General features: G+C 36.1%; 1 protein-coding gene and 2 pseudogenes across 1 annotated transcript; all 3 read left to right on the top strand.

The window, feature by feature from the left end:
• The first annotated feature begins 11,724 nt into the window (after nucleotides 1-11,724).
• Nucleotides 11,725-14,462, top strand: LOC148562196 (uncharacterized; annotated as a pseudogene).
• Nucleotides 14,463-15,375: 913 nt separating this feature from the next.
• On the top strand, nucleotides 15,376-17,876 carry LOC110263784 (calcium sensing receptor, chloroplastic-like; annotated as a pseudogene).
• Nucleotides 17,877-17,940: 64 nt separating this feature from the next.
• LOC107604671 (uncharacterized) lies at nucleotides 17,941-19,579 on the top strand. The gene is made up of 6 exons (XM_021104613.2): nucleotides 17,941-18,159; nucleotides 18,544-18,630; nucleotides 18,819-18,911; nucleotides 19,000-19,170; nucleotides 19,279-19,340; nucleotides 19,417-19,579. Exons 1-6 carry the CDS (start codon nucleotides 17,941-17,943, stop codon nucleotides 19,577-19,579), a joined length of 795 nt encoding a protein of 264 aa, XP_020960272.2.
• Nucleotides 19,580-27,636: the final 8,057 nt, after the last annotated feature.

Below are 27,636 nucleotides of genomic sequence, written 5' to 3'. Positions count from 1 at the left end.
TGCCTAGACTTCATCACTTATGTATTTTCAACGGTAGAGTTTCTACACACCATAGATTAAGGTGTGGAGCTCTGCTGTTCCTCATGAATTAATGCAAAGTACTATTATTTTTCTATTCAATTCAAGCTTATTCCTTCTCTAAGATATCCATTCGCACCCAAGAACATGATGAATGTGATGATTATGTGACGCTCATCATCATTCTCATTTATGAACGCGTGCTTGACAAACACTTCCGTTCTACATGCAAACAAGCTAGAATGAGTATCTCTTAGATATCTAATACAGAGGATCGAGTTCGAGATATTAGAGTCTTCATGGTATAAGTTAGAACCCATGGATGGCCATTCTTGAGATCCGGAAAGTCTAAACCTTGTCTGTGGTATTTCGAGTAGGATCTGGGAAGGGATGGCTGTGACGAGCTTCAAACTCGCGAGTGCTGGGCGTAGTGACAGACGCAAAAGGATAGTAAATCCTATTCCAGTATGATCGAGAACCGACAGATGATTAGCCATGCAGTGACAGTGCATTGGACCATTTTCACAGAGAGGATGGGATGTAGTCATTGACAACGGTGATGCCCTACATAAAGCTTGCCATGGAAAGGAGTAGGAATGATTGGATGAAGACGGCAGGAAAGCAGAGGTTCAGGAGGAACGAAAGCATCTCTATACGCTTATCTGAAATTCTCACCAATGAATTACATAAGTATCTCTATCCCAGTTTATATTTTATTTATGTTTTTATTATCAATTCACCATACCCATTTGAATCCGCCTGACTGAGATTTACAAGGTGACCATAGCTTGCTTCAGGCCGACAATCTCCGTGGGATCGACCTTTACTCACGTAAGGTTTATTACTTGGACGACCTAGTGCACTTGCTGGTTAGTTGTGCGAAGTTGTGATAAAGAGTTGAGATTACAATTGTGCATACCAAGTTGTTGACACCATTGATGATCACAATTTCGTGCACCACCCACTTGGTGTGTGCTTGGGCTGAGCATTGAGCTTTACACGTGCATAGGCTGTTCCTGGAGTTAAATGCCAGCTTGGGTGCCAATTTGGGCGTTTAACTCCAATTCTGGTGTCAGTTTGGGCGTTTTATGCCAGGAAGTTTTAGGCTAGCTTTGGACACCAGTTTGGGCCATCAAATCTCGGGTAAAGTATGGACTATTATATATTTCTGGAAAGCCCAGGATGTCTACTTTCCAACGCAAGTAAGAGCGTGCCAATTGGGTTTCTATAACTCCAGAAAATCCACTTCGAGTGCAGAAGGGTCAGAATCCGACAGCATCTGCAGTCCTTTTTCAGCATCTGAATCAGATTTTTGCTTAGGTCCCTCAATTTCAGCCAGAAAATACCTGAAATCACAGAAAAATACACAAACTCATAGTAAATTCTAGAAATGTAATTTTTGAATCAAATCTAATAAAAATATAATAAAAAGTAACTAAAACATGCTAAAAACTATGTAAAAATAATGCCAAAAAGGGTATAAATTATCCGCTCATCACAACACCAAACTTAAATTGTTGCTTGTCCCCAAGCAACTAAAAACAAAATAGGATAAAAAGAAGAGAATATACAATAAATTCCAAACTTATCAATAAACTTAGTTCCAATTAGATGAGCGGGGCTAGTAGCCTTTTTGCTTCTGAACAGTTTTGGCATCTCACTTTATCCTTTGAAGTTCAGAATGATTGGCATCCATAGGAACTTAGAATTCAGATAGTGTTATTAATTCTCTTAGTTCAGTATGTTGATTTGAACACATTTACTTTGTGAGTCTTGGCCGTGACCCTCAGCATTTTGTTTTCCAGTATTACTACCAGATACATAAATGCCACAGACACATAACTGGGTGAATCTTTTCAGATTGTGACTTAGCTTTGCTAGAGTCCCCAGTTAGAGGGGCCCAGAGCTCTTAAGCATACTCTTTTTGCTTTGGACCACGACTTTAACCGCTCAGTCTCAAGCTTTTCACTTGACACCTTCACGCCACAAGCACATGGTTAGGGACAGCTTGGTTTAGCCGCTTAGGCCAGGATTTTATTCCTTTGGGCCCTCCTATCCATTAATGCTCAAAGCCTTGAATCCTTTTTACCCTTGCCTTTTGGTTTAAAGGGTTAATGACTTTTTCTGCTTGCTTTTTCTTTTTCTTTCTTTTTCTTCTCTTTTTTTTCACCATTTTTTTTCTTTTTTATTATTTTTTTATTTTTTTCGTAAGCTTTGTTTTCACTGCTTTTTCTTGCTTCAAGAATCAATTTTATGATTTTTCAGATTATCAATAACATTTTTCCTTTTTCATTATTCTTTTAAGAGCCAACAATTTTAACATTCATAAACAACAATATAAAAAATATGCACTGTTCAAGCATTCATTCAGAAAACAAAAGGTATTGCCACCACATCAAAATAATTAAACTAATTTCAAGATAGAATTCGAAATCATGCATTTCTTGTTCTTTTTCAGAAAACATTTTTCATTTAAGAATGGTGAAGGATTCATAGGACATTCATAGCTTTAAGACATAGACACTAAACACTAATGATCATGTAATAAAGACACAAACATAGACAAAACATAAAGCATAGAATTCGAAAAACAGAAAAATAAGAACAAGGAAATTAAAGAACGGGTCCACCTTAGTGATGGTGGCTAGTTCTTCTTCTTGAAGATCCCATGGAGTGCGTTAGCTCCTCAATATCTCTTCCTTGCCTTTGTTGCTCCTCTTTCAAGTGATGGGCTTTTGAGATGAATTTCTCCATCTCCCATGACTCGGAGTTGGAAGCAACTGCCTTCCCTTTCCTCTTCCTAGAGGTTTCTCCGGCCTCCTTTGTGTCATCCTGGCATTAAACGCCCAGAATGCTATCTATTATGGCGTTTAACGCCCACTTGACTGCCATTTTGGGCGTTTAACGCCCAGCCAGATACCCTAGCTGGCGTTAAACGCCAGGATTCCTTCTTTACTGGGCATTTTTTGAACGCCTAGAATGCTACCATTTCTGGCATTAAACGCCCAGAATGCTGCCCATTCTGGCGTTTAACGCCCAAAATGCTGCCATTTCTGGCGTTAAACGCCCAGAATGCTATCCTTACTGGCGTTTAAACGCCAGTAAGCATGTCCTCTAGGGTGTGCTGTTTTTTATGCTATTTTTTATTTTGCTTTATTTCTGCAACTATTTTTATGACTTCACATGATCATCAACCTAAAGAAAACATAAAATAACAATGGAGAACAAATGTGTAAAATAAATATAATTAAATAACATTGGGTTGCCTCCCAATAAGTGCTTCTTTAATGTCAATAGCTTGACAGTGAGCTCTTAGAGGGCTTCACAGAGACTCAGAGCTTAATGATGGTCTCCCAACACCAAACTTAGAAGTTGAGTGTGGGGGCTCTGTTTGACTTTGTATTGAGAGAAGCGTTTCATGCTTCCTCTCCATGGTTACAGAAGAAGATCCTTGAGCCTTAAACACAAGGTAGTCCTTATTCAATTGAAGGACTAACTCTCCTTTGTCTATATCAATCATAGCTCTTGCTGTGGCTAAGAAGGGTCTTCCAAGGATGATGGATTCATCCTCATCCTTCCCAGTGTCTAGGATTATGAAGTCAGCAGGGATGTACAGGCCTTTAACCTTCACTAAGACATCCTCTACAAGTCCATAAGCCTATTTTATTGACTTGTCTTCCATCTCTAGTGAGATTCTTGTAGTTTGTACCTCAAAGATCCCTAGTTTCTCCATTACAGAGAGTGGCATGAGGTTTATTCCTGACCCCAGGTCACACAGAGCCTTCTCAAAGGTCATGGTGCCTATGGTACAAGGTATTAAGAACTTTCCGGGATCCGATTTCTTCTGAGGTAATTTTTGTTAAACCAAGGCATTCAGTTCATTGATGAGCACTGGAGGTTCATCATCCCAAGTCTCATTACCAAATAACTTGGCATTCAGCTTCATGATTGCTCCTAGATACTGAGCAACTGGCTCTTCAACAATATCTTCATCTTCTTCAGAGGAAGAATACTCATCAGAGCTCATGAATGGCAACAGTAAGTTCAGTGGAATCTATATGGTCTCTGTATGAGCCTCAGATTCCTTTGGTTCCTCAGGAGGGAACTCCTTAGTGGTCAGTGGACGTCTATTGAGGTCTTTCTCACTGGAAATCACTGCCTTTTGACTCTCTCCAGGTTCGACCATGTTGGGTATATTGATGGCTTTGCACTCTCTTTTTGGATTCTCTTCTGTATTGCTTGGGAGAGTACTAGGAGGAGTTTTAGTCACTCTTATACTCAGTTGACCCACTTGTGCCTCCAAATTTCTGATGGAGGACCTTGTTTCAATCATAAAATTGAGAGTGGTCTTAGATAGATCAGATACTATGGTTGCTAAGTCAGAGAGGCTCTGCTTAGAATTCTCTATCTGTTGTTCAGAAGATGATGGAGAAGGCTTGCTATTGCGAAACCTATTTCTCCCACCATTATTATTATTGAAGCTTTGATTAGGCTTCTACTGATCCTTCCATGAGAAATTAGGATGATTCCTCCATGAAAGATTGTAAGTGTTTCCATAGGATTCTCCCATGTGATTCACTTCTTCCATTGAAGTTGGAAGTTGGTGCAGTAAAGTCACCAAGCACCTTCCTTGCATCTCCACCATTGTTGTTGGGTTCGGCTGCCATGTCTACTTTTTTTTTCAAAAATTTCTATCAGGTCCTCTCCGGAGTGTTGTGCTTTAGCTTCTCTTAGCTTCCTCCTCAAAGTCCTTTCAGGTTTAGGATCAGCTTCAACAAGAATGTCTTTATCCTTGTTTCTGCTCATATGAAAAAGAAGAGAATAGAAAAGAAGAGGAATCCTCTATGTCACAGTATAGAGATTCCTTTATGTGAGTATAAGAATAGAAGAATAGAAGAATGAGGTAGAAGAAGAAATTCGAACACAGAGAGGGAGAGAGGGTTCGAATTATTAATTAAAAGAAAAGAAAAATATTTTTATTTTTATTTTTATTATGAGTTAGAATTCGAAATTTAAGAAAAGAAATATAATAAAATTAAAAACTAAATAAATTAATTAATTAAAAAGATTTTTGAAAAAGTTGTTAGTTAGTTTTCGAAAATGAGGAGTGAAAAACTAGTTAGTTTTTTGAAAAAGTTGTTAGTTAGTTTTCGAAAATGCACCCAACATTCGCAGGTTTGAAGCTCGTCACAGTCACTCCTTTCCAGATCCTACTCGGAATACCACATACAAGGTTTAGACTTTTTGGATCCCAGGAATGCTGCCAATTGTTCTAGCCTATACCACAAAGATACTAATCTCATGGACTCAGTCCGTGTATTAGATACCCAAGAGAATATACTCTGGCTGTCGTCCAATGACTACGTTGAACATCATGTAGACCGCTTGTGGTTGTCAGGCACACGGATCTTGGCTAAGCGAGTAACGAAGATTGGGTGATTGTCACGGGTCACCCCTTCATTCTGACTTAACTGAATTAAGAACGAGAGTATATCTTGGAGAAGAAGTAGGCGTGAATTGAAAGAAAAATAATAGTACTTGCATTAATTCATGAAGAACAGCAGAGCTCCACACCTTAATCTATGGGGTGTAGAAACTTCACCGTAGAAAATACATAAGTAAAAATAGTCTAGGCATGGCCGTGAGGCCAGCCTCTCAAAATGTGAACAATGGTCAAAAGATCAAAAGTGATCAAAAGATATAAAATAAATCTCTAAAAGTAGTTTTTATGCTAAACTAGTAACCTAGGTTTACAGAAAATGAGTAACTAAGTACAGATAGTGGAGAAATCCACTTTCGGGGCCCACTTGGTGTGTGCTTGGGCTGAGCATTAAGCTTTACACGTGCATAGGATGTTCCTAGAGTTAAATGCCAGTTTGGGTGCCAGTTTGGGCGTTTTACGCCAAGAAGTTTTAGGCTGGCTTTGGACGCCAGTTTGGGCCATCAAATCTCAGGCAAAGTATGGACTATTATATATTTCTGGAAAGCCCAGAATGTCTACTTTCCAACGAAATTAAGAGCGCGCCAATTGGGCTTTTGTAGCTCTAGAAAATCCACTTCGAGTGCAGGAGGGTCAGAATCCAACAGCATCCGCAGTCCTTTTTCAGCCTCTGAATCAGATTTTTGCTCAGGTCCCTCAATTTCAGCCAGAAAATACCTGAAATCACAGAAAAGCACACAAACTCAGTAAATTCCAGAAATGTGATTTTTGAATAAAAACTAATAAAAATATAATAAAAAGTAACTAAAATATGCTAAAAACTATGTAAAAATAATGCCAAAAAGGGTATAAATTATCTTCTCATCAGTGTGCGTGCGCATACGTCTGTGCGTATGCATCGGTGTCCACACATGCCTTCATTAAAATTGCACGTGACTCGCGATTTTGGTGGATTGGAGGCCCATTTTTGAAGCCATTTAGCTCATAATGAAGGGAAAATGAAACCATACCATACATAGCATATCATTAGGGTAGCTTAGGAGTAGTAGTTGGAAGCTTTAGTATAGTTTTTCTTTAAGTTTTTCGTCATCTCTATTAGGGTTTATACTAGGATTTTTACATTCAGGTGCTATTTCTATTTTTGATCTTGGATTTTGCTAGCTTTCATTGTAAGTATCTCTTTGTTACTACTCTTTATAGCTACATTGTTCTTACTCTTTCTTATATTTCAAGTTATAGTCCAATTTTACTTCTCTTTTGTAATTTCAATTTCTTGTTGATGAATTTGATAAGTGATGATTGTTATATGCTTCCTTGAGTTGTTATTGTTGATTGAGATTATTTGTTGCTTCTAGTTTCAAGCATTTTCTCATTTTTCCCATGTTTAGTGTTTTTATCCACTAAGTGTTTGACAAAATGTCAGTTATGATTTTGGGCTAGTTTTCTATCTCTTGGCTTGGGTAAAGTGAGCAATTGGGTTCCTAGAGTTGGAATGTCCAATATTTAGTGTCAATTCTTGGATTGTTAATTGTTCTTGTTCCCACTAACGCTAATTTGTTGCTAAGGCAATTAGCAAGCAATTTAGGATTTGTGGGTTAAGAACACTTATGTTCATTTAACTTACTCTCCGATGTGAGGGTTAATCAAGTGAGATTAATCCATTCTAATTGTCATAGTTGTGGTTCCAAAAAGGAAAGGACCCTTAGCTCATTCCAAGCTAAGATACCTTTTATGCTTTAAATTTTTCATACACATTTACATTAATCCCCTTTTATACCTAACTTGTCTATATTGCATAGTGAGTTCGTTAATTCCTTTATTAGTTCATTTATTACAATTTTGAATGTTCTTTTATTGCTTTATATGTTTATCACTTCATTGAAAATCCCATGAGCATCACAACCGGAATTATACACTCATTGGTCTCAAGTGTCCTTGGGAGACGACTCGGAAACTAAACACTCCCGAAATTGAATTGGTTTTTAATAGTGACATCTCTCACTACCGAAAAATACCCATTCAGCCACACTTTTTTTAAACTACATTTGAAAAGCATAGCCTATTCTATGAATAGGCTATAGAATAGGCTACGCTTTTCTCCATGTTGCCTTTTTATAAGAGAAAAGAATACACAATTATGGCATCATTTAAAAAGTGTAGCCTTAGGTATTATAGAAATCACTTATAAAGCGTAGCCGTAGATTGATATCTATAGATTCACTTTTCGTATCAAAGGGAAGGCTTTTAGAGGGTAGCCTATTTATTAAGTTTTGGGTGCATTTTAAAAGTGATGCCTAATGTATCTAGAACTAAAAACTTAACACTTGTAAATTTTTTCCCTCTTAACACTTGTAAATTTTTTCCCTTTTAACTTTTTATCCAGCTCACACTTAGTGAAAATTTTCCCTCCAAGAGAAGAAAACCATTTCACCTTTCACAAAGAAAAACCCTCATCGTCATACACTCAGCTCACATACACTCAGCTCACAAAGAACCATTTCACCCGTTTAGAAGAAAACCTCATCGTCATCACCCTCAGCTTGTCATCACCCTCAGAAAAATCTCCTGCATCGCGAATCAGAAACCCCAGTCACCACTGACCCCCACTCACCACTCACCGCCACACACCACTCACCACTAACCACTTAACTATCGCTCCAAGCTAAGTCGCCCTCTTGCACTGATCGTAGCGCGCCGCCCAGACCGTTCATCTACCTTCGTAGTTTCTGCTCTCACCATCACTGGTCACCATCGTCGTATCTGCACTCACTGTCGCCGCTCAACCAAGTTGTCTCTGCTCTCACCGTTGCATCTCACGCTTGTTGTCTCTGTGCCGACCGTCACCGCGTGCCTAGCATCATCGTTCTCTCTTCTCACCATCGTCGAGAAGGTATGTATAGATTTTTATTTGGTTCTGAAATTGGAGGTTTAGGGTTCCAATTTAGGGTTTTTAATTTGGGGGTTTAGTACACTAATTTCCTGTTATCGGTGAAATCAGAAGTTTAGTTTAGTTCAAGTGATTCAGTTGTTGTTTACTGAAATCTGAATTGAGTAGAGGTTGCTTGTTGTTCTAAACCATATTTGTTTGTGTAATAGAAAAATAAAATGCAGTCACTGCCATCACATGGAACTAATTGGTTATGATTCTTTATTTCTTCCTTAATTGCCTCCGGTAAGACAAGAAAATCGAGATTCCTTAATATATTTCTATCACGAATAATTCTATGAATCAAGGTTTCTTCTGTATAGAAAAAAGTATTGAATAGTTCTTCTGGATAGAAATTAAAAGTAGTATATGGTTCTTTAATTAGAAGTCACAAGAGAGCAAAGTATATGGTTCTACTTGTATATGCATAGAGAAAAAGAAGGAAGCTATATATATAGCCTTAATTAAAAAATTTAATTGCTATTTCAGTTGAAGATTTAGTATATGCATTGATTATAGTGCTATTAGTGTTGTGTCTGTTCAATGACATATGTATGATATGGCAGATGGTTGCATTGCTGGAGGTGTTGCCGGAGTCATTGTAGAAACAGCTTTGTACCCCATTGATACTATCAAAACTCGATTACAGGTGAATTTAATATATGAGTAAGCTTATAAGGCTACTTCATCTGTTTTTACATCTACATTGTACTTAAGATTTCATTTTACATCTCATTCCTTCCTATATTAGGTTACTCGTGGTGGAGGGCAAATTATCTTGAAAGGTCTATATTCAGGGTTGGCTGGAAATCTTGCTGGTGTCTTATCGTGAGTGAACTCTCTTGTACACCTTACCCTTTGCCATTGATAAAACATTCATATTTGAGCTAATATTTTTCAGTTTATAATCAATCATTCAATCTAATAAAATGAGAACTTGTCCCATGAATACATAGTTTACGAGATGCATTCTACCTTGTAGTAGCTTAAAATCTCATTTAAATGATTTGGACTTATATCTCATTAGTGTTTTAACTTATTCAATCTTATGCTAACTTTCTTCCCTGACTGAAAATATAGGAACTTAAGTCTATAGATGCTGTTTCCTTTGTGGCAATACTTTGTCCTTTTCTTTTACCATGTCAATCCTTAGCTATAGTTTCTCAGGCTTGTGTTTACTAGGTTAGTCCCTGTATCGATAAATAATTTATTATCCATCCACTCTTGACAGAGCATCTGCAATTTTTGTTGGTGTGTATGAACCCATAAAGCAAAAATTGCTACGATCCTTTCCCGAGAATCTCAGCGCCATAGCTCATTTTGTAAGTTAGCTTTCTTTATTATTAAAAATGCATTCATATTATCTTTATGGTGACACCTGACACACAACTTTTACCTTTTAAATTTGTTTCATTTTTCATTTTTTTATACTGATACATAGATGTCTCTGAGCATTACATAGTTGGGATAAACCATAGGGTATAAGAAACAAGAGTGGCAGCAAGATTAGTAGATGACCAAAAGCACAAGCATAAATCTGTAATACTAATATTGAAGGGTAAATTCACTTCTAAACCATCTACCTAAACATATTTATATGATGGAGAATTTTTAATAGTTGGAGGTATAACGTTACAAATTTGTGGTATATAAGTTACATATTTTTGTTTGCTCTAAATAGGTATAATCAATTTTTATTATGTCTTTAGGATAAATTGTTCTACTTATAGTGCTATTAGTGTTGTGTTTGTTCAATGACATATGTATGATATGGCAGATGGTTGCATTATTGGAGGTAACAAGAGAGCAAAGTATATGGTTCTACTTGTATATGCATAGAGAAAAAGAAGGAAGCTATATATATAGCCTTAATTATTACATGTTTGGCAAATGACATAGTATAGCAAATTAATTAACTTTAATTTGGATTTTTTATATATGGAGGGACCAAATTAATTAACTATTGTTATCTTTATGTGTTTCTCTTTGATCGGGTTAGATCCTTAATTCTACTCAGAAAATGAAAAAGGGATTAATTGCGAGTAATAATACCTCTTTGTCTGCTGAGCAGTCTATCACTTCAGTAGAGACTATGAATTTATGTTTTCTTTATGCTCCTCAGCTTATTTCAAATACATTCGAGTGTCATTTGGTCTGAGTTTATCACTATTGAGCATTTTATTTTTATTTTTAACAAAGAGAAGGATGATGGGAATTTGCTTTGGTTTTGAGACTTTTTTTTTATTATTTATTTATATTAATTATTAACGAGTTTAACTTAACTAATTATTTTAGGTTGATAATTGAAATGATCTTTTCTGATTCAAATGCAGTTACCATCCAATTCCCATTGTGTTTTCTCAAGCAAAGGGAGTTGCTGTGTGGGATCCAGAGGGAAACAAATATCTTGATTTCTTATCTGCTTATTCTGCTGCTAATCAGGTAACATGCTTGTAGATCTCAAATTTTAATTCGGAAATGATGCCCAAATGAGTTATAGAAGTTAATTTCTAATTATTGTTTGTCTACTTTAACTTTAATCTTTGTTGATTGAGATTCAAGAAACTGTAATTAAACAGGATTAGATTGAAGAGAGGTGGCATTTATTTCTTTGGTCTCTTTAATTATAGTAATAAAAAAAAGTCAAAACCCAATGAAATTGAAAATGAATTGAATCTGAATTATTTGACTGAAAAAAGGAAACATTAAAACTCTCTCCGCTTAAAATTTCTTGATTCCTTCAACTTTGTGTGAAAAAATCAGCTTGCATAAAGTTAATTAGAACTGTTTCCCTAAAAATTACTATTATTACAACTCTTTTCAATATTAAAGTCCACCCTCGTGCTGTTTATAAAATAGTTTTACACAATAATATTTTGTATTTTTAATCCATTAGATTGCCGTTATCTGTTGAATGATTTAATTGCTGCTGCTGCTGCTGGGTCCCAAATCTGTTTGATTATATCAATTTAATTCTTGCTAAATGATGATTGTGCTAAATTTGTGGTTAAATGGTTGGATATGGAAATTACAATTTTTTTGTCTGTAATTTTTACAGTTATTCGTGGTTAAGGTTGAAGGCGAAAGTTTTGGTTAAGGTCTTCCAAGAAGATTTTGTCAAAACATTGATCGTGTCATGGCAAGGTACAATGCATACTTTAATTCTTTTGATTTGTTAGTTTTGAAGTTGCAATTTAACTTATTATATTTGTACTATAAATTCTATGTTTCTCTTTATTTGCACGGTTGGAGCAATGCCTCCTTCACTTCACTTCTTGAGCTATTGAAAGAGGCAATGCCTGACATTAACATACCTTCATCTTTCCATAAGACAAAGTCTATGATAAGAGATTTAGGTCTAGATTATAACAAAATTGATGCTTGTCCTAATGATTGCCTCCTGTATAGAAAAGAACTAAAGGATGAAAAATAATGTCGTGTGTGTGGAACTTCTCGATATACTGAAAATTCCAGTGATAATAGCGAGAACCAACCTGACAAGAAAGGTCGTCCTATTCCTGCAAAGACTCTGAGATACTTTCCTATAATTCCAAGACTTCAGAGATTATTTATGTGCTCAAAGACGGCAGCTAGTCTGAGGTGGCATGATGAGGAGCGCGTAAAAGATGGGACGTTAAAGCATCCTGCTGATGGCTTGGCATGGAAGAATCTTGATGAAATCGATGAAGAATTTGCAAAAGAATCTCGCAATATTAGACTAGGCTTGTCAAGTGATGGGTTCAACCCATTTCGTAGCATGAACATTTCATGGAGCACGTGGCCCGTGATGCTGATGGTATACAACTTGCCTCCGTGGATGTGCATGAAACCCGAATATTGTATGCTTTCTTTGCTTATTCCTGGGCCATAATCACCTGGTAAAGACATTGATGTGTATCTACAACCATTGATAGAAGACTTGAAGTTGTTGTGGGAAAAAGGGGTCGAAACCTATGATGCGTCAAAGAATGAGACCTTTCAAATGCGGGCAGCTCTTTTGTGGACAATCAACAATTTTCCTGCTTATGCTATGTTGTCTGGGTGGAGTACAAAGGGAAAGTTGGCTTGCCCTTGTTGCAACAAAAATACCAGTAGCTTACAACTAAAACACAGTCGGAAGACAGTTTATATGGACCATCGTGTCTTTTTACCCATGGATCATCCATGGAGAACCAATACAAGGTCTTTTAATGGGAAGCAGGAATTAAGACCCCCTCCACCTGTTATAGAAGGACCCGAAATTTTTGAGATGCTACAAAATGCTGAGAATGTCTTTGGAAAGAAGCAAAGTACATCAAATAGTTTCCCATGGAATTGGAAAAAAAGATCAATTTTCTTTGAATTGCCTTACTGGCACAAGAACCCACTGCGTCACAACTTAGATGTCATGCACATAGAGAAGAATATACTTGACAGTGTAATTGGAACTCTCTTGGATATCCCAGGCAAGACAAAGGACCATTTGAATGCTCGATATGACTAAAAAAATTTGGGTATCTGGAAAAATCTTCAACCAAAGGAGGTGAATAATGGCAAGAGAACAAAGTTGGCAAAGGCATGCTTTTCTATGGCTACTGCAGAGAAGTCAGTTTTTTGTAGTGTTTTGAAGACAACAAAGCTACCCGATGGCAGTGCTTCGAATATATCACGTTGTGTACATCTAGGAGAAAGAAAAGTTTCTGGGTATAAGACCCACGATGCTCACTTTATGCTTTACTATTTACTACCAATACCGATTAAAAGCATCCTTCCTGATCATGTGGCCATTCCGTTGATTCGACTAAGTTCCTTTTTTCGTCGCTTGTGCAAAAAGTTCATCACACTGGAAGAGATAGATTTACTGGAGTTAGAGATTGTGGAAACATTATGCCAGCTTGAGAGGATCTTTCCCCCTAGTTTTTTTGACATAATGGTTCATCTTCCCATTCATTTAGCAAATGAGGTGAGATTGGGAGGTCCGGTGCAGTTTCGTTGGATGTATCCTCCGGAAAGGTACATGTTTACATTAAAGTCATATGTTCACAACTGAAGTCGGCCTGAAGGTTCTATTGCAGAGGCATATCTGGCTGAGGAGTGCTTAACTTTCTGCTCAAGATACTTGCATGGAGGTGTGCAAACAAGACTTAATAAGCGGCCTCGGAATGATGATGTTCCTAACGAAGACGAAGTTGTGCCATCAAAGTTGTTTTCTAACAAAGGTCGTTCGTTAGGCGTGGGAAATGGAGAACCAATTAATCTAGATGACAGATTAATTGCTCAAGCCCATGTGTATGTATTACACAATTGTGAAGAAGTGGCAGATTATGTTAGGTAACTTAATTAAACTTTTTTTTATTCCGATCAAGTTCACCCATATTTTTTAGATCAAACCTAACTATTATTAATTATAGAGAGCATGAGGAAGAGGTTAACAATCAGCGAGGAACGAAATAGAGAAAAGAAAAAGTTCACAACAAAACGTTCGCACAGTGGTTTGAAACTCGTGCGAGGGATCCAAATGTTCCTTTCTAGCTAAAAGAATTATCTCGAGGTCCAAGCTCTGTTGCAAGAAGATTTTCTGGATATGTAATTAATGGATACAGGTTTCACATGGTGGAACGTGAGGCAAGGAGAAAAACACAAAATAGTGGTGTCACATTAACTGCTTTAACTTCAAGCTTTGCAAGTGCTAAAGATCAAAGTCCAATCCAAGACAATGTAGCTTATTATGGCAGGTTGTTTGAGATAGTAGAGTTAGACTATTTTGGGCGTTTTAAGGTTGTCTTATTTCGGTGTGAGTGGTACGATGCTGGGAGAGATAAGTATGGTCTTACATTTGTTTACTTCCATAAGAAATACTTCCAGGATGAACCTTTTATACTAGCATCTCAAGCACATCAGTGTTTTTATGTGCAAGATCCATATGAACATAACAAACATTATGTTATGGAAACTGTCCCAAGAGACTTATTTAAAACAAGCGACGAATCTGAGTCTGAGGCCCGTCAAACACACTATAGTGAACAACACAAGCGTATAACGAGCCCTGCCATACCAGCTGATGATGGTGAGCTTATTCTGGAGAGGACTGATTTATGACCCACGGTTATTGAAACGGTTCCCCAAGTGACTTCTGCCCAAGAATATGAGGCAGACTTCATTGGAGATTCTGATTTTGATTGGTCATCCTAAGCAATTTATTGCTTAATATGTACATATGTATACTTAAGTTTTCTTCTTCATGGTTTTATTTGTAAGTAATACTTATTTTTTATGTTAATTTGTCAGTCTCTTACATTTTTCTTATATTGATTTTGATGGGTATATTGACTCTACTTAACTAATTTATTTGTGTAGGAATAAGGAATTTATTGATCTTAAAGCTACATCAAGTAAGAATTTGCTTAGACAATTCGAGGCTAAGAGACAAAGGATTGTAACTGAACGCAAGAAATATGAAATGGAAGCTGCAGCTGCTAATGACAAAGAGAAATCAGAGCGAAGGGTGGATGAACCAGAAAGTCAATTGGAGATGCATGCAACCAAAGGACAGAAGAAATCCAAGTCAAAGAAGCTGGATTTTAGTCATCTACAAAGCACATTTGACTCTATTAGCAAAAGGACTAACTCCACGCCTACCACCTTGGAAGTACAGCCAAACATTCCACCGCAACAGCCAGAAAATAAAAAGAGAAAGGAGCTATTGACTATGCCTACTGCTGAGAAAGTCAAGAATGGAGTGCAGGGTGGAAAATCAACACAAGGCTTGAAGAAGTCTAAGCCTACAAACATGGAGGCAGATGAACTTACAAGGAAGCTCGAAGCAATTCGTAAAATGAAAAAGGACGTGTCAACAAGTCTAAGCCAAGAGCGGAGTTATCCAAGTTCTACTCAACTCACAATCAACATAGGGTAGCAGCAGAATATTCAACTCACAGATGAAGAGACTCAAACAGGGCAAGATGACACAACTTTGCCTTCTCTTGAAACTATCCCACAAAATAAAAGTGCAATGTTGGAGCAAGGAATATCAACAAAGGGTAAGAGGATGCCAGGAGTAAAGGCTACAACAATTGACGAATTCTTAAAGGAAAATGGGATAGATGTGGAAATTGAAGGACCAAGCACTGAACTAAGTGAGGTCGGGGAAGAAAGCATGGCACTTGATAACAGTACAAAAAAAAGGACATAAAATGGCATTAATATTACGGCGGTTTTGTAAAACTAACGTAATATCCGGATATTATGGCGTTTTTTATTGTTGCCATAATTGAATTGCATTTAATGGCGGTTTTTGTTGATTCTGGCGGTTTTAAAACGCCATTATCACTGCTATATAAAATAGCTTAACCCTAACCCAATTCTCATTTTTCGTTGAAACGTAAAGGTTGAATGGCTGCCACAGTGATCTTCTCTGTGACGATCTCCTCTGACCGCTCTCCTCCGGTGACGACCTCTTCTGACCGATCTTCTCCAGCGACGACCTCCTCCAATGACGACCTCATTCGGCGACGTCTTCCTCAGTTGTGATCTTCTCTAGTGACCTCTCTTCCAACGACAATCTCCTGCGACGCTCTACTCCGGCGAGATCTCCTACTGCGATGATCTCCTCCAGTAGAATTCTCCTACGCCGGCAATCTCTTCCATCGAGCTAATGTGGTGTGAGATTCTCCTCCTACAAGATCACGAGGTAGGTTCTTCTCCCTCCTTTCCTTTGTTCTCTTGAAAATATTTTACTCTAATTCCTTGGATCTCTTGAATTATTAATCCAAAATTTCAGAATACATGATAGATTTTGCGAAATGGCAACTACAACTACTAAAACTGCAGGAGCTAGGGTTTCTGAGGAAGGGATCATTGAAACATTTCATTATGATGATGATGATGATGAAGAGATCGATGCTGCGAAGAATGGAGTTGCGGTAATTTTGTTGTTTTATTGGATTATTTGTGCCTGAAACTTAATGCTTTTAGTTGACAGTTTGTTTTAGTTCCTTGAGTTGATTATTTCATGCTTTATCAGTTCTAAATTTGTTCAGGGCATCAGATTCTAAAATGTTTGTGCGACTAATTTTCTGTGTGTTTCTTTTGCCAGTTGCTTTTAAAAAAGTCTACTGAAGTGCAAATGCTTTCGCATGTTAGATCTTCATTTAGTTCCTGGTGTATAAGAAGGCACTCCAAAGCACTGGTGTTGATCCCCAACCTGTCATTACTGCTGCCAAGGTTTAAGAATTTCACTTGTTTGATTCTGAATTATGATTTATGATGTTTGATGCAAGTTTCTGCAGTGCTCAATTTGGTTCCTGTTTAAGCAACAATGTGCTAGTTTCTGTATTTAGCATGTGTTTTATAAATACTAATCTGTTATAAAAGCATGGACTTCTTTGAAAAATTTCTCAATTTGCTCAGAGATAAGGTCTATTGAGAGTGTGATTAGAATTGAGATTGCTAAATGTCTTTGGAGTTTCATCATTAAATTATACTCAATTTTTTCTTCTATGTTCTGGTTTTTGAAGTGTTATTCATTTGATGCTACCAAAACTCTTTCTCCCCCTTTCGAAGTCGAGTAGTAACAGAACTTTTGAAAAGGGAAAAGAAAACTAGACTAGTTCTTCTAGGTTCTGCTTTATGACCCTGAATATCGAATCTAAAGAAATAGATCATATTATGACCCCTTAGAATTTTGTATTTCGCCTTTCAAGAAGTTTGCACCATTTTTTAGAAACTTGAATGATGTTTGAAGAACCAAGTTTCTTGACCTGGTCTGGATATTCTCTATAATTTTCAGACATTTGTGGACACTGCACAACAAACCACCAAGGCGATTGAAGGTGCCAAGCCAATAGCTTCAGCGACAGTTGAAACAATATCTTCTTCAGATCCTACTGTGATTGCTAGAACAACTGGAGCACTCTTTATTGCGTACCTCTTACTTCCTCCGATTTGGTCTGCCATCACCTTCAACTTCTGTGGTTACAAAGGTACCTTTGAAATATGATCTTCAAACTCAGATTGGAAGAACTACCAAGCGAGCTCAGAGGACTTGTTAGGAATGTAAAGAAAGCGGAAGCTGAACTAGTAGCTTTGAAAATTTCTTACTTGAAGAAAATCAACAAAGGCTCCAACATTGTGATCATGTACTCGTTAGTTTCTTTGCTATCTTTTTGAGTTACATCATTATATAAATTGATTATTAAGTGTTAACCATTGATGCTGGATCGGCGAAAGTAGTAGCAAGAACATTAACGAGCCTCGGTTTCAAGAACACGTAGATCGTGGCAGACGGGTTCTCAGGGAACAAAGGGTGGTTACAGAGTAGACTAGGAACAGATTCTTATTTCTCTTCGTTTGCAGAGGTGTCCACCAAGAGTAATCCCTGTAGCTGTTAGAGGTTTTGGAACAACCTCCCAATCAAGTGCCAAGCTTCTTCCTGGAGCTGATTGTGATTCTCTTTTCTTTTCTTTTTTATTCTTTTTTATTTGCAAATACAAATCTACCCCTTGTGTATGTTAAAGTCGTCCTTATTTTAACGTTAACAATTGAACATCTAAATTACCACGTGAATAAACTAACTGTAATGTATGAAGATCAATTGATCTGCTGTTTTGTTTTTCTTTTAGGTGCTAATGGTCTTGCATCCCCAAGGGATTTCCTTGTTCCTACAGCATGGTATGAAGATAAATTCAATCCTGGGTACACTATAGTGCAGAATTTTGGTGGTGAACTATTTGTTGCAGTCCTGGATTTTTCTCCCTTCAATGTTGTTGCTTGGCATGGTAATTATGTTCCATACAAGGTGGGTTGCTCTTGTAGCAACATTGTTTCAAGAGAATGTTATCATTTCAGTCTTCAACATGTTATTTTCAATTTTTTAGGGGTAATAATAATTTGACAAATATTGTTTTTGCTTTGTAGTATGATCTAAACAAATTCTGCCCTTACAATATTGTTCTGTTCGATCACAGTGATCCCTTGATAAACACTAGTAAAATCTCTTTTATTATTTTTTTCCCTAAGTTACTTGTCTCTTTTTCTTCTGCCGGCTCCCCCCTCTTTCTTTTAGAATTTTATTAAATTGGCCTTGTTATGTGTAACAATGCTCCGGGTGCTTGATTTGCAATGGATTTATTTTTTACCCACTCAAGCAAACTTTTAGGATTTAACATGTTATTTTTTTAAGGTTGGTTTGCAATGGATGCTTTCTTTGTACAATAACAAGTTGAATAGAATTTTGGCGGATGAGATGGGTCTTGGAAAAACTGTGCAGGTTAGTAATTCCTTAAGATGGAAACAATGTTTATTATGTACTTCTTTGAGTGACTTCATAATTCATAATAAATTTTTTATGTTGATCATTACATGATTGTTTGTCCTTGTAAGGTTTAATGCTAATGCATGATCATTTAATGAGTTCTTGTGTGTACCTTATATAATGTTAAAGTATCTCCTTTACAGGTTATGGCATTGATTGCATACTTCATGGAATTTAAAGCAAACTATGGCCCGCTTCTTATAATAGTACCGAATGCTGTTTTAGTTAACTGGAAGGTGAGTTTTCAACTTTTCATTTTAAGGATATCCTTATTTGTGTGGTTATGCGTGCTTTTTGACATGAAAAATTGTGTTCATTATGCAGAGCAAGTTTTATAATTGGCTACCATCTGTATCGTGCATTTTTTATGTTGGAAGCAAGGATCAACGGTCAAAATTGTTTTCACAAGTAAGCATGCCTTATCTTATTCATACATGTAGGGGGAGTGCTTCATCTTCACTGCCAATTTCCTTTTCTGTTACATTTTTGCAGGAGGTTTGTGCTATGAAGTTTAATGTCCTTGTGACTACTTACAATTTTGTTTTTGAATGCTAAGCATCTGATGAGCTGCTGTTTCTGTTATATATTAATTCTCTGTTGCAGCTGATGAGCAAGAAAGTACCAAGAACAAAAGAAGAACTCCTTGAACTCAATGGCATGAGCAAGTAAGTTCATTTTACAAATTAATCAAATGTACTGGTTAACTGAGTCGGCATTCACAGATGTTTCTGTTTAACACAGGGCCAAGGTAAGCAATTACGGTGATCAGATACTGGAAACCATTGAAAATACTATTAATGAGTATTACAAGTTGGATAAAAGCATCAATGGCAGTGCTGATTCTGCAAAAAGGAGACGAGATGCAAATGGAGGTCTAGATAGAACTATGAAAATGTTGGAATGATTTGTAGCAAATTTATTGAGCATCTCTAGGAAAACTCCCAATGTAATAGAACTAACAATATTTCTTAGCTTGATACTTTGTATAGGAGTCATTATTTTTTATTTGTAATACTAAAAAATCATATATTATGTTTAATACTTTGAGTTATATAATATTTTGTGTATGGATTATGATTTTGTTATTGTGGAATTTTAATAAAAAAAATTATTTATTTAGCAAGATAAAAATAATAGTAAAAACTGCATTTTTAAAAGATAAAAAAATATCATTTTTATCCAGTAAAAACGGCAGTTAAAAATGCCATTTTAAACGAAAATGATGCCATTAAACCCTGGTAAAAATGGCGTTTAGAAATGCCATTTTAAACGAAAAGGTTGCCATTAAATACAGGTAAAAACGGCGGTTATAAATGCCATTTTTAACGAGAAGGATGCCATTAAACCCAGGTAAAAACGGCGGTTACAAACGCCATTTTAAACGAGGAGGATGCCATTAAATCCAGGTAAAAACGGCGGTTACAAACTGCCATTTTAAACAACAACAAAACCGCCGTTTTATTTGGTTAAAATGGCGGTTAAAAACCGCCATTTTAACCGCCAAAAAACCGCCGTATTATCCACTGGTTATTACGGCGGTTTTCAGAAAACCGCCGTAATAACCAGAATGGCGCCCAGAATTCCGGCGTTTCTTGGAGGCGCCATTTTCGGCAATAATGCCGGTTGTAACCGCCGTAATTACCTTAAAAAACCGCCATTTTAACCTTTTTTTTTGTAGTGTAAAGACTATTATCAACATGTGATGGAGGACATTGATGATGAAGATGGTACTGTTTTGCTCTATTTCTATTGATGATAAATATTTATTTTTTTTAAAAAATTGTTATAGAAAAACTGGACTGGTATATCTAGTTGTTTGAAGCTGGTAAATATAGTGTTAGTTGATTCGAAGTTTGTGTGCTATGATTGATCTAATTGTTGAGGTTGTGAAATTAAGATTTCTTTCGATTTGGAACTTTGTTTAAGAATATTGGTCAGCTTGATCAGCGTGGAGGATAGTTCAGTGTTGTCAATGAGTTTGGGTGCATTGGTTGGTCCAAGTATTGAGGGCTGGTGGAGTTAGGTTATTTGAATAGAAGCTTGTCTGTTATTTGATTGATCCAATTGTTGTGGTTTTGCTATGGTAGTTTAGTGAATTTGTTGAAGTGGTTAAGTCAACTGAAGTTTTATGTGCCTTGATGGATGCAATTGATGTAGAATGAACTTAAAAGTTGTGTGCTTTGATCGATTTCTGGAATAGCTAAAACTTGTCCACTTCATGGTATCAACAACATAGGTCAGATTTATAATTTTTATAATTTTTATATTTGTGTACTTGTTTGCTTTATATGCTTGTTGAGCTCGAGTTAATTAAGCATAATCTGATGTTGACCAATTAATGAAACTAGGAGAGCCAAAGAAGAAGAAAACTCGTGGAAAAACAACTTGCAAGGAGATTTATGCAAGGACTATGGAACAGCGGGAAGAAGTTACTTTTGATCTTGGACAGCCCGTAGGACCAACCGACCAAAGTGTTTCTAATTTAACTAGTTTTGTTGGCACTATTGGTAGAAATAAAAGATTCGTTAGTCTTTTGTACACTAGTTGGCATGCTGTTCCTCCTAAAGCTAAGAAGTTCATGTGGGACTATGTTAATGTAAGACACTTGGTAATTATTGATTTCAGTTTTTTTATTCAGCACAAGAGCATATAACAATTACCTATAATCATGCAGACCAAGTTTCTCCTCCCAGACAGTGGAGAAAAGTGGGTAATGCAAGCGATTCGAGATGCTTGGAAGCGGTTCAAAGGAAAGATTAAGCAAAAGCATTTCGTTCCCTATGATACTATTGAAGATATGGTGAAGAATCGACCCTCACAAGTACCAGAAAGTGGTTTCATAAAATTGATCTATTATTGGAGTCATCCTCTAATCCAGGTAAAAGACTATATATGTCAAATTTTCATGTGAAACGATTTGACTATTGAAAGAGCAATATGGTATTTAGTTATTAATGTGAAGCAGCTCTACTGATTGGATCTTAATTATTGTTATTAAAAGAAAATTTATTAAGTGTTTCAGCATTATGTGATGTCTATATGCCTTTTTACTTGGCTAGTTACTTTTTAATCTCATTGCAAAGGTATTATTTTTTATCTGAAAGTTATATGCATAGCTTCTGGTGAATGGCAGAATAGCTCTTTAGACCATACTGAATCTATAGTTTAGAAGAGGAGAAGGTGAATGGCTTCTTTTTTACTTTTTTTTCCTTGAATTTACTTTTGTAATTTTTCTGCATCTGATGCTTCTGATTTGGAAGTGGGGTTCTGTTCTGTTTCTTGAGTTGGGGACCTGATTCTTTAAGCCTTCAATCTGGAAATAGTTATAAATTTGATACAGTTCTGCATAGGATGCAACTGATATAACACTAATTGTGGTGTGGACTACTTGGAAAAATTGAATTATCCATAGGTTTTGGTTGCTTCTGTAAATAGTTGTGGTTGAAAACCTTTGTATAGTCATCTATCAAGTTCTATTTTTCAATGTGATATAACACTTTCTGCCAAATTATTTTTTTAATTTAATTTGAGTAATAGATTTTCTCATGAAAACCACATCTGAATTTTGCTTTTAGTGGATTGACTTATATGCATGTATACTTTGTTTCTTGTGTTATTTGTATAATTATTCTTTGTAGATCTCATAGCTATGTAGTTTTGTTCCATTCATATGTTATAAGTTCTCCACTCATTTTTTTAATTTCACAAGATTTAGGGGATACCCGGGTAATACTTACTTGTTTAATGAGAATGCTACTATGTAGAAAATTGAACTCGACATAGGTCACTGGAATTAATTGATTGAATGATGAGGGGTTTGGGTAAGCATATTTTACACGAGATGAGATGTCCCTGGAATTTACTTGATCATGTGAAGTGTGAATTTTTACAGTTGTGAAAAAACTGAACAGGTGCTCCAATGTATTATAAATAGATCTTTTATGTTTGCTTTTGGGTATTGTTCAGTGCTTCAGCTTAATAATGCAACCTTGCTAGTAGATTTTCCTAACTCATTATGCTGCACGTTTTAGTAACTGTATGCTAACTTTTTATTCACTTCCAGTCAATAAGTCAAAGAAACAAGCAACACAAGAAAAATGTGAAGTTTCCACATCGCATGGGGCCAATTAATTTCGGAAGAGTACGAGTGGCTATGGTAAATAGTAGATTTATATTTATTAGAATTTATATTTGCATAAATTGAAGAAAGAAATCGAAGTATGAGCTTATTTTGCAGCAAGCAACAAAGGAAACAAAGGAGGAACCAAAAAGGTTTGAGATGTTCATTGCTACCCGAACAAGTCGGAAGAGGAAAGAAGTGGATGAGAAAACACAAACTGCTGTTGTAAGAGTTCATTGAATCATTCATAATTACATTTCAAATTTAGGATACGGTAACTAACTCAATTTTAAATGTTTCTTCTATCCAGGAAGACTTCCAACACCGCCAAGCTGCTGGTGAAACAGAAGAGGAAGCATTTGAGGCCATATTCGGGAAAGAACAACCAGGTCGGGTAAGGTTGTATAGAAGATCTGTGACAAAGACTGATTTAAAAAAATATGCTGAAATTAATGAAATCAAGAATCAGCACAAAGAGGAAGTATCCAATCTGAAGGATAAACTTAGACACATCGAGGCCCAACAGCAAAAACAAGAGGCCAAACAGCAAAAACAAGACGAAGAGATTCATGGGTTGCGAAATATGATCAAGTTATTACTGCAGCGATCGGAACCTGGAATGAGGCCAGAAGAACTAGAAGCTTTATTACAAGACGCCCAACAGTCTCCTATTGATGCGAATAGCGGCCATGGATCAACACATTTTCCAAACTTAGATGTGGTATGTCCTTATCTATTCCTTGTTCCATAGTTTTTTACTTGCATTTACATTAATTGTTATGGCTAAAAATGTTTGTTGGCTTTATTAACACTGAAGTTGTATTGCTATGGCTGAAAGTTGTATTCTGAAGTTGTATAGCCATGTTATTTTTTTTAGTATATGCTTTCTTGGTTTACTATGACTACGTGTTCCATTTAATTTTTATAATTACAAATGTCATTATGAATATTTTTTTAACTACTTTTCTATATAATTATGCAGGGTAACAATGAAGATTAAGCAATGAAGATTAAGCTGACTATTATTGTGGTTTATTGGCTAAGATAGAATGCTATTTAGAATCTTTACATGTATGGTTGACTAATGATTTTTATTAGAAGATACTTTTATTGGCTAAGTGATATTATGGTTTTGATATGGCTATGCTTACTTTAGTTTGAGTTGTATGAATTTTTACAGTTAACTTCATTCTAGTACTTTTGGATCAATGTTATAAATATATTTTGGTTAGAGACAATTTTTATTATATAAAGAAATTATTTAGTATAATTATCACTACAAGAAAAATACCCATTCAGCCACACTTTTTTTAAACTACATTTGAAAAGCGTAGCCTATTCATAGAATAGGCTACGCTTTTCTCCGTGTTGCCTTTTTATAAGAGAAAAGGATACACAAATGCGGCATCATTTAAAAAGTGTAGCCTTAGGTATTATAGAAATCACTTATAAAGCGTAGCTGTAGGTTAATATCTATAGGTTCACTTTATATATCAAAGGAGACGCTTTTAAAGGGTAGCCTATTTTTTAAGTTTTGGGTGCACTTAAAAAGTGATGCCTAATGTATCCAAAGTAAAATTCTTACCACTTGGTAACTTTTTTTCCTCTTTAACGCGACAGGAAACCTATACTTAGTGAAAATTTTTTCAATTCCCTCCTAAGTCATCACTCCCCTCCAAAGCCCCTTCATCCTTGCAATACTGACCACCACTGAAAACCCTCTCACCACACTCACCATCGCCACTGAAAACCCTCTCACCACACTCACCATCGCCACTGACCACCACCATCGCCACTGACCACCCTCTCACTGCAACATCGCGAAGAAACCCTCTCACCACACTCACCATCGCCACTGACCACCACCATCGCCACTGACCACCCTCTCCCTGCACCATCGCGAAGAAAGCCTCTCACTGCACCATCGCGAAGAAACCCGTACTCATCACCACTCACTACAAGAAAGTCACTCCTGTTCGCCCTCACCATCGTCATCTCTGCGCTTCTCACCTTCGCCAACCCTGTCGCGCACAACCCTCACCGTCGCCACCACTCACTCATCTTCATCACTCACGACTCACCACGCCATCAGTCATCGTCATTGTTGCTTCTCTTTGCTGCGCGCTCACATTAGGAAGACTCTGCCTCAACTGAAAGCCTCTCATCAGTCGCTCACCATCGTCAAGAAGGTATGTATTCACCTTCATTTGGTTTCTAAAATCTGAGAGGGTAGGATTCCGATTTTAGGGTTACAATTTGGGGGTTTGGTACAAAATCCTGTGAACTCGTGAATTGATGAACATGCATGCTAATGTTGCGGTGCAGTAGAACTAGTGAATTTGGGGGTTTCAGTCTGTTAGTGTTGCACTGCAGGTTTACTGTGACTTGTGGCTAAAAATTTATGGTTTGTCTGCTCCTGAAGGTCCACTTACGAAGATTTGCTTCTGTATGATTTTTGGTGCACGCAAAATAATTGGAGCTGTTAACATTTATTGTCTAAGTTGAAGTTGCTAAAACAAAGATTGAACTGGATGTGCAGAGTGTCCATAGGAGAAGCTGTGTTATTATATTTTTTGCTTTTATGCACAAACCATTCTTCTGTTAAAATTGTCTTGCCTACTAGTAAATTATGAAAACCAAGTAGGAAGATTGTTTGAGATGATTACTCTTTTTCTATAAAAAACAAAAATATTTTAAAGGATTCTGAAATAAGTATTCTCATAAAATCTTCTAAAGAAACAAATTCTTGTAAAGAGACAGGGTATGGACTTCCATTTTTAACAAATAAAATAAACCTTGAACTGTGAAACGCTAAATCAACAGAAATCAAACTTTCCAATGCAGAAGATTATTGTTTTCATTGTTTTATCTTTGGAATTTTTGTTACTTGCAGGTTTTGACAGAGAGTATTGATCGTGTCTTAGAGTTTGTTAAATGAAGTAAGGCAATCAACCTCACTGTTGCATTGGAGACAGCTACAGCCTTGCAGGTATGTGTGTTTTGTCTCTTTCTTCTAATCATAATAGAAATTTGATTTAAAAGAAGACCAGAACATTGTGTTTGTTCCTGATTTTGCGTATATTTGTTTTGTCTTTCAATTACACTTAGTAAAAATGAAGTCTTATATCAGTTAAAGCAGAGATCCCTTCTGGTATATTACCAAAAATTTTATTACAAGAAAGATCTAATTATTTCAGATGAATCATTTCAAATATTATTACAAGAAAGATCCATTCAAAACTGTTGTAAGATAGGTTTGAGACATTATGTTGGTTACTCCACAGTTCACTAATTGAAAGCATAGCATGGGCTTCTTGGTCTAAGGCTTCTTGTAAATTATAACTGAATGTTAAATTTCTTTAAACTATGGCTAATAACCTTAGTTGAAAAGTACCTCTCCCAGGTAATAGAAACAGTAAAGGTTCTTGGTTTTTGGTTTCCTGATTCTGATCTTGTGATAATAGAGTGTGAATTAGAAGTTGTATGAGGAATAGGAGGTAAGCAGATCTCAATACACTAATAGTTATCTGAGTTTGAGCCTAGTCAAGTGCTGTTAACTTATTCAATCTTATGCTAACTTTCTTCCCTGACTGAAAATATAGGAACTTAAGTCTATGGATGCTGTTTCCTTTGTGGCAATACTTTGTCCTTTTTTTTTACCATGTCAATCATTAGCTATAGTTTCTCAGGCTTGTGTTTACTAGGTTAATCCTTGTATCGATAAATAACTTATTATCCTAGATTAAGTTTATTTAATTTTACATTTTTGATATATATGCATGCACACTGAACATCTTGTGGTTAATATATGTATGTACAGATGTATATTAATTGCTCCCTCAATAGTATACTTAACCCCTAGCTCTCTAGGTCATGTGATTGAGAATATGGGACCAGAAATCTGCTCCTCTGTAAATAACAGAGGGAATGATTCTGGAAACATTGATATTTTAATATGATTTTGTTTTCCATTTGATACTACCAAAATACTAGTAAAAATTGCATGCCTACATATTCTTCCATGATAGCGAGATAACTACTCTGATGGTAACTATATATTAATTCTCCGCTTAATATTCCTTTTTTCTTTGGTATATATAGTCAGATTTTATCCACCCAACACTAATATTTAAACATACTCAAGTTAAGTTAGTGAGATTTATGAATAGAAATTCTGTAAATAAGATGAAAGATTAAAAATATGATCCTTTCAAAATTGAGATATAAATAAGAGTACTGATAGTATAGTTTATGACATAAAAGGGAGTAATATGTAGAGAGAACACTTAAATGCTGGCAACTATATAATGATGGGAGATAGGTATTGATCTCTGCTGCTTTTGACTTGGATGTGGTTGGTCAACTTGTACTGTGTGTATGTATGTATAGGGTGCATGGTGCCTTCATCAATCATCATCGTATATATCAACCGAGATCCAATTAATTTGTCTCATATATGATATATTATCTACAATTCTACCTACATACATTCACACATCAAATTAATTTCACTAAACTATAACCTTTTTCTATATATATATATATATATATATATATATATATATATATATATATATATAAAGTAATAAAAGTAATTTAAAATGGTTTTTGGAAATTAGGAATTTACTCAAATAAATAAATGCATGTTGTGGGCTGTTGGTGAGAGATAGAATATAAATTGTGTGTAGGAATTTACTCAAATGATCTTTTCTGATTTAAATGCAGTTACCATCTAATTCCCATTGTGTTTTCTCAAGCAAAGGGAGTTGCTGTGTAGGATCTAGAGGAAAACAAATATCTTGATTTCTTATCTGCTTATTCTGCTGTTAATCAGCTAACAT

The sequence above is a fragment of the Arachis ipaensis genome, chromosome B6 (genome assembly GCF_059453495.1).
Source record: "Arachis ipaensis isolate K30076 ecotype BB chromosome B6, ASM5945349v1, whole genome shotgun sequence".
Classification (NCBI taxonomy): Eukaryota; Viridiplantae; Streptophyta; class Magnoliopsida; order Fabales; family Fabaceae; genus Arachis; species Arachis ipaensis.
Note: the sequence above shows the minus strand (reverse complement) of the source record. Positions and strands in the feature narration are given on the sequence as shown.